At 41.2% G+C, this 8,627-nt stretch overlaps 1 protein-coding gene across 1 annotated transcript; it reads right to left on the bottom strand.

The window, feature by feature from the left end:
* Positions 1–3,738: 3,738 nt before the first annotated feature.
* On the bottom strand, positions 3,739–4,638 carry LOC128296605 (uncharacterized). The gene is made up of 4 exons (XM_053032038.1): positions 4,489–4,638; positions 4,199–4,329; positions 3,994–4,090; positions 3,739–3,885 (listed from the first exon to the last, which is right to left on the bottom strand). Exons 1-4 carry the CDS (start codon positions 4,636–4,638, stop codon positions 3,739–3,741), a joined length of 525 nt encoding a protein of 174 aa, XP_052887998.1.
* Between the last annotated feature and the right edge of the window lie 3,989 nt (positions 4,639–8,627).

Genomic DNA, 8,627 nt, shown 5'->3' with positions numbered 1-8,627 from the left:
GTGTGGTGTTAGTATAAGTGATATATATATATATAATTGAGTTAAAATGAACTTTGGTAACTGAGTTAGGTAAATTAAATAGGTAAGTTTGGAAATTGGTGGGCTTATTTTTAAGTTTTCATTAGAAGTACTTATGAGTATATTGGTTGTATATGGTAGTATTACATTTATAAGACTTGATTTTAGCTTGTGTTGAATGCCTTGTTATGGCTTACTGATGTGTAAATTGTTGAGGCTAGGTTGGTATCAATTTGGGTGAGAAATGTAGCTTAGAAAATGACCTATTTTTCTCCACACGGGTAGAAACATGGGCGTGTGTCTTAACCGTGTATGACACATGGCCAAGTGACACAGCCAAGTGTCCCCTATATCATTTAAATTGCACAAGTCAGTATATACACATGGCCTAGCACAGAGGCGTGTGGCTTGGCCGTGTGGCCTAAGTCAGAGTGTTATACGGGCACAAACACAGTTTGAGACACGGCCATGTGTCTCTATTTCGAATGCCCACATGGCCTGAGATACGGGTGTGTCTCCTAACCGTGTGAGACACATGGCCTGGCTACACAACTGTGTGTCCCCTGCAACTTTGAAAATTTCAATGTTTTCTAAAAAATTCTTTGAGTACTCGATTTAGTCCTGACTTGTTTTTAACACGTAATTTGGGCCTCGAAGGCTTATATAAGGGACAATATGTTTCATTTTGATTAGTTTCTATCATGAGTATTATATTATATGAAACGTCTGGTATTTAATCAGTAATCTCTGGCAATGCTCCGTAATCCTGTTCTGGCGATGGATACGGGTTAGTGGTGTTACACTCAATCTCTTCAACTGGCACAACATGAGATGAATTTGATCGGCACTTTTGCAACATTGACACATGGAAGACATCGTGGATTTGCTCAAGCTCGAGTGGCAACTGAAGAAGATTGGCTTCCGGTTCTATTCTCTCGATAACCTCGTATAGACCAATGAATTTCGATCTTAGCTTGCCCTTCCGACCGAACCTCAACACTTTATCACCAACTTGATACTCAATGTCCTGACGTCTCAAATCTGCATAAGAATTTTTTCTATCAGACGCGGCCTTTAGTCTCTCGTAGATCAATCTCACCTTATCCTCTATCTCTCGATTAAAATCTGGTCCCATAATTCGTTTCTCACCCATCTCAGACCAACACAAAGGTGCCCTGCATCTCTGACCATACAGAGCCTCAACTGGGGCCATCTGGATACTCGTCTAATAATTGTTATTGTAAGCAAACTCTACTAGAGGTAGGTAATGCTCTTAACTACCACTAAACTCAATCACACAACTGTGCAACATATCCTCTAAGATTTTTATCACCCTAGCTGACTGACTATCTAACTGAGGATGGTTGGCCTTACTAAAGTGAAGTTTCAAACCCAAAGCTTTCTGAAGACTATTCCAGAATCTAAAAGTAAAACCCGGATCTCTATCAGATATGATCAAAACTGGTACCCCATGAAGTTATGATCAAAACTAGTACTCCATGAAGTCACACAATCTAAAAAATATACAACTCTGCCAGCTTCTTAAGAGAGTAATTGGTACCCACAATAAGGAAATGTGCACTCTTTGAAAGTAGATCAACTATCACTCAGACCGAATTCTTATTTGTCTGAGAAAGGCAATTCCAAGACAAAATCTATATGAATCCGGTCCTATTTTCACTTTAAGATCCTGATAGATTGAAGGAAACCCGAAAGATAGTGGTGCTCCACCTTCACCCTGTGACATACCATATATCTTAACACAAACTCGGCCACATCCCGTTTCAGATCAAGCCACCAAAATTGTAACACCCCAAACTCAGCCTAGACGTTATGGCCGAATCAAGCGATGTTACATGGAATGGATTATTGAAATTGAACTTGTCAAGTTAAAAATCGTTTTCGTTTAGTAGTTTTTATTTAATTTGTAAAAACGTGCTCTAGGTGATTTGCCTCAAAACTTGTCTTTTAAACGGAGGCTTTTATAACCAACTATTTTAGGAAAAACCATTTATATTTATGAAAACCTTAGTTTTTAGAGAAAACCCGTGTTTTGTTGTGTTACAGTTTAGAGACCCATAAGAACAGTATAAAGTTCCAAATTTAAAACCAAACAATCCAAGTCCAAAATTTACATCAAACCCTACAATAAGTAATAAAATCTGTAAAATTTATGGAAAATAGACTAAAATTAATGTGACCACTGTCGAGTCTCCGTTGTACCGATCTGTCAAGTCTGGGGATTACCTATATAGATTAAACAGAAAGGGTGAGTTTTCGCAAACTCAGTGTGTAATCCCTACAGTAGGTACACAGTCAACTAGGACAACTCGTGCAACCTTACAGAATATTTCAGAAAAATAGGCTCACACGACTCAAATTGGCCTTGGCTGTGTGGATCACACGGCCTGGCCCAAAATTCCACACTCCTGTGTGGCCTACACAGCCCAATCCAGTCTAGCCCGTGTGTTGCACATGGCCTGCTTGGCCATCACATGGTTGTGTCATGAACGTACTGCCTGGCTCGTCGATTACACTCCCTTGTTCTATCACACGGCCTACCACACGGGCGACTACACGCCCGTGGCATTGACAGTAAGCTTTTTCGTCTTTTCGTCGAATCTCATTTTCTACTTTTTGGGTACAAACTTGTTATAGTTTCATGCTGAAACGAACCTCGAACCCTCCAAAACCTATATTCGACCTAAATACCATTCTATTAATCACTTAATTCGTGATTCTAAAAGCTACCATCAAAAGGAACACTCCCTTTGATCTAATAAAGTCCTTATCTCGAGCAAGTAGTGGTCGTTCCACAACACTCAAGCCTTTATTGGTTGACCACCGCCTTTTATCTTCCACCTTAATACCAAAAATCAACCCCTTATTAACATAATATTCGTTACCAATACGAAACGCATTTAAACAACTTACCAACAAGGCCCAAAAGCGCGGAAATTATTATTCTCGGACACTTGCTTGCAGAAAGAACGAATAAAAAATAAAAATAAAAGAAACAATGATAATAGTGAAGTAGAAAGGAGAATTTCAGCAGGGAGAATGGAAGGGAAACACATGTAGAATTTTGGGAAAAAAAAGGACTAATAGAAAATACGATAAACACCTTTAATCCCTTATTTTTCTCCTAAAAATCGTCCAGCAAACTCCCACTATCCCCTAACAACCAAATCCAAATTTCACTCAACCACTACCATATTTTACCCCCTTCAAGCTCTCACACGGCACAAGTAACAAAAAATAAAGCTCCTATCCACACTCGAACACAAGACCTTTAGTACCCCAACATAGCACTTAACCATCAGACCAGCTGGCCCATTCTGATATATTCTTACAAACAATTAAACTTAAGCCTATTGAGCAAGGTTGAGGCTTACTTTAGAAAAAATTCAAAAATTTACTAAAGACATGGCTTGAACCTAAGACTTCTCAGACACTCCCAGAACACTTAACCACTGAAGCAGATACATAGTTGTGTCACAATTTAACAGAACAACAATTTAAATTTTGGGGCGTTACAACTCTACCCCTTAAAAGAAAATTTCGTCATCGAAATTTACCTGATCAGAACAGATGAGGACACTACTGGAGCATCGAATCCTCAGGCTCCCACGTGGCCTCTTCAGTACTATGATCCCTCTACAGCACCTTCACTAAGAGGATAGATTTCCTTCCAAAAACCTTTACATCATGATCCAGAATCTAAACCGGTTCCTCCTCAAAGGTCAGATCTGGCTGAACCTCAATCTCCTCTACCGGGACAATGTGCATTGGATCAGAGCAATAGCGCCTCAACATCGAGATGTGGAACACAATGTGAATGCAGTCCAACTCTCGGGGTAGCTCCAACTAATAAGCAACTAGTCCCACTCGTTTTAGAATTTGATACAGCCCAACAAACCTAGGGCTGAACTTGCCATTGCGACCGAACCTCAGAACCTTCTTTCATGGTGAAACTTTCAGAAACACAAAGTCCCCCACAGAATACTTGATCTCACGTCTCTTCAGATCAGTATAAGACTTCTTCTTGTCATAAGCTACCTTCAGTCGATCCCTAATCAGTCAAACCTTATCTTCAATTTGAGAGACCAACTCAAAACCCAGATCAAGTCACTCACCCAACTTAGTCCAACATAAAGGAATGCGACATTTACAACCATACAGTGCCTCGTAAGGTGCCATCTGAATGTTAGACTGGAAGCTATTATTATAGGCGAACTCTGCCAATGGCAAGTACTCCTCCCAATTGCCTCGGAAATCAATCACACAGTTCCTTAACATATCTTCCAGTATCTGAATCACCCTCTCAGATTAGCCATCTTTCTGAGGATGGAAAGCGGTGCTGAAATCCAACCTTAAACCCAGAGCATAATGTAGCTTTTTCTAGAATCGAGATGTGAAGCAAGGATCTCTATCAGAAATGATCGAGACGGGTACCCCATGCAGTCTTACAATTTTCGATATGTAGAGCTTAGCCAATTTATGAAGAGAAAAATCTGTCCTAACCAGGATAAAGTGAACAGACTTGGTCAATCGATCCACAATGACCCAGACAGAATCCTTCTTAATGGGTGTGAGAGGCAACCTACTAACAATGTCCATCGTTATTCGATCTCATTTCCATAACAGTATCTTAACCGGCTACAGCAACCCCGAAGGCAACTGATGCTCAGCCTTAACCTACTGAAAAGTCAAACAGCAAGCAACAAAGTCAGTAACCTCATGCTTCAACCCTAGCCACTAGTATAACACTCAGAGATCTCGGTACATCTTGTTCCCGTAAGGGTTCATAGCATAGGGACTACTATGCGCTTCCCTCATAATCGACTGTCTTAAATCCTCATCATTTGGTACACAAATCCGATCGCGAAAACAAAATACCCCATCATTGTTTATCCCAAAATCAGTAGTGTCACCATTCTCAACCTGACGAAAATGCAACTCAAAAAACTTATCCCCCATCTGTTTACCTCTGATCTGCTCGATCCATGACGGCTTAACTTAAAGCTCGGCTAATAGGCTACCCTCAGCAAATAGACTAAGGCGAGCTAATGCCGCCCTCAAATTAGTCATAGCCCTACAGCTCAACGCATCGGCCACCACGTTGGCTTTGCCCGGATGGTACTCAATGGTACAATCATAATCCTTAAGCAGCTTAACCCATCTATGCTACCTCAAATTTAACTCCTTCTGAGTGAGAAGATACTTGAGGCTTTTATGATCAGTGTAGATAATACACTTCTCACAGTACAGATAATACCTCCAGATTTTCAGTGCGAAAGCTACCGTAGCCAACTCTAAGTCGTGTGTTAGATAATTTGCCTCATGAGTCTTAAGCTGACAAGACGCGTATGCAACCACCTTACCAACCTGAATCAACACACAACCCAACCTAACGTGTGATGCATCACTATAAACAGTGAACTCCTTTCCAGGCTCCGGTTGTATCAGAACAAGAGCCTGAGTCAGAACAGTCGTGAGCTTCTCAAAACTCTCTTGCTGCGTATCAGTCCATACAAAAAGAACTCCTTTACAAAGAAGCTTAGTCAATGGAGCAACGATCAAGGAGAATTCTTCTACAAAACACCAATAGTAACCTGCCAACCCAGAAAGCTACGGATCTTAGACACATTCTTCAGTTGTTTCCAATCTAACACCGCCTCAATCTTACGAGAATCGACTCGTATCCCCTCAGTAGAAACTACATGTCCTAAAACTGTTACTTCTTAGGGCTAGAACTCACACTTGCTAAACTTCGTATACAGTTGTTTCTCACGAAGAATCTGTAGCACCACACTTAGATGCTCATCGTGCTTGTCTTCAGACTTAGAATACACCAATATATCATCGATAAACACCACTACAAATTGGTCTAGATAGGACTGGAACACTCAGCTCATCAAGTCCATAAATACCGTTAGTGCATTAGTCAAACCAAAGGGTATAACTAGGAACTCATAATGTCTATATTGAGTCCTCAATACCGTCATATACACATCCGCCTCCTTAACCCTCAATTGATGATAACCCGAACATAGATCAATCTTGGAAAACACAAAGGCCCCTCTGAACTGGTCGAATAAATCATCAATCCTCGAAAGTGGATATTTATTCTTAATCGTCAGTTTGTTCAACTGTTGATAATCGATACACATCTTCATTGTCTCATCGTTCTTTTTCACAAATAACACAGGTGCACCCCACGGAGACATTCTGGGACGAATGAAACCAAGATCCAATAATTTTTCAATTTGAGCCTTAAGCTCCGTAACCTCCTTCGGTGCCATTCAGTGGGGGCGATAGACACCGAAGCTGTACTAGACAGAAGTTCAATCCCAAATTTTACTTCTCGGCTCAGAGGCAAACCCTGTAGTTCCTCAAGAAAGACATTCAAAAAATCCCTGACAATTCTGATGTCCTTTACAGAAGAATGTCTCGAATCAGAAACACTTACATAGGCCAAATATGCCTCACATCCTTTCCAGACCAACTTTTCTACCACCAACGCCAAAATCACATTAGTTAAAAAATCCTGAAGTTCCCCAATTATAACTACCTCGGCGTCCTCCTCGGTTCTCAAAATGACATTCTTGGTTGCACAGTCCAGACTTACTTGGTGTTTGACCAACCAGTCTATCCCTAGAATCAAGTCAAACATCTCAAACGGAAGCTCCATCGGATCAGCCATAAATACTGTCCTTTAAACTTCTAACGGTACGTCTCTAAACAGTTTACTAACCCGGATAGACAACCCCAAAGAACTCAATACAGTTACCTTATTATCAGTACTCTCAACTAGAATCCCTAAAGTTTTAGACATAGTACTAGTTACGTATGAGTGTATAGAGACTATGTCTATCAGTGCAAGGTATGGTACATTATAAATTAAAAATGTACCCGTAATGACATCCGGAACATCTCGGTCCTTTCGGTGAAGAGAAGCATAAACAAGAGTAGGCTGCCTCGCCTCAGCATGCGTAACACCTCTGCCCGGTACTCTCTGTCTACGGCCGATGTCGTTACCACCCCTAGTTTGACCTCGACCCCTAGATGACTGCTAAACTACCCTCGACGGCTATGCAGTACCAGAACTGGAAGCTTGCATCTGATCGGCCCTCAGTGGACACTCTCGGATGCGGTGCTCAGTAGACCCACATCTCAGAGCAACAATGCCCTAACTCTAACTGGCCCATCAGATTTGGCCTTTTTCTTAGGCCTCATTGCAGAACTCGAGGGCTTTGAATCCCTCTTATTCTTACCCCTCTCCTTATCCTGATTTTGACGCTCAGTGCACTTTACCTTCTGGCGATCTTCGTCTTCTCTACTAGTGCTAAAAAGTCATGCTCCCTCCGGTTCGTCCGTTCACTATCTAAAAAAGCTAGATCTACCATATCCTTCTATTGTGTATGAAATTTATGAAGCCCATCCTCGAAATGAACACAACACTCATAATCAATCGCCACCATGTCTCGCACATTGTATCTCAATCTCAAAAACTCGGCCTCATACTCAGCCACCGAACAATCTCCTTATGTAAGATTCAGAAACTCAAGTCTCTTAGTATCGATGTAGCTTACCCCTACATATTTACCTTGGAAAGCAGACTTATAGAAATCTCATGTCAATCGTTTGAGCTGAGTGCCCTCCTTAACGATCATCCACCACTAGTACGCTTCGTCGCGAAGCAAAGAGACAACACCCTTCAGCTTCTGCTTGAAGGTAAAATCCAAGTTGTCTATGATTCTTTCAGTGGTCTCCATCCAGTACTCTACCACGTTAGGGGCGACCCTAGTCACACCCCTAAATAACTCAGCCCCATTGGACTGGAGTCGTTCCGTAACTAACCCTCAGCCCCTAGATCCAGTATTGGGCTCAGCAACCCTCTCCAATATCCTGAGCATAGCCTGGGACAGTGTGTCGTCCCCAGCCATGCGATCTTTAGACCCAATCTCAGTCGCAGGTGACACCGGCGTCTCACTCGTGTCTAAATTAGGCACGCTATCAGATACCAAGGACTCAGCTCGAGCCCTTCTACAGCCCCTTCCACGGCCTCTAGTACCCCGTCCATGGATACCTCATGCACTCATCGTAGATTCGTGGCTTATCTATATTAATAGTTTTATGAATCAGTTACAATTCAATAATTATTAGCAGATTCTTTATGTAAACAATTTCAGTAATTCAGAGTAATTTTCGTAACTCGCAGTCCCATCAGTTTTGCTACAGTCTCAGTATATACAAACTAAAGTATTTTCAATGCAGTATACTATCTATAGTAGTTTCAGAACATACTAATCACATTTTCAAAAACTTGTCAGAGTTTCCAGAACACTTACAGAATCGGCGCCGGAGACTTGGTGTACCACATACTCGGTCAGAAATATTTCAAACCATTTAAAAAAAAACCAAATTTTAAAACCCAAATCCACAGCCTAGTTTTGTAACCTGGCTCTGATACCACTAAATGTAACACCCCAAACCTGGCCTAGACGTTATGGCCGAATATAGCGATGTTACATGGAATAGATTTTTGAAATCAAACTTGTCAAGTTAAAAACTGTTCCTGTTTAGTAGTTTTTATTTATTTTGAA

Source organism: Gossypium arboreum, chromosome 8, assembly GCF_025698485.1.
Source record: "Gossypium arboreum isolate Shixiya-1 chromosome 8, ASM2569848v2, whole genome shotgun sequence".
In the NCBI taxonomy this organism is placed as follows: domain Eukaryota; kingdom Viridiplantae; phylum Streptophyta; class Magnoliopsida; order Malvales; family Malvaceae; genus Gossypium; species Gossypium arboreum.
The sequence above is the reverse complement of the archived record's forward strand: the minus strand, read 5'-3'. Positions and strand labels throughout refer to the sequence as shown.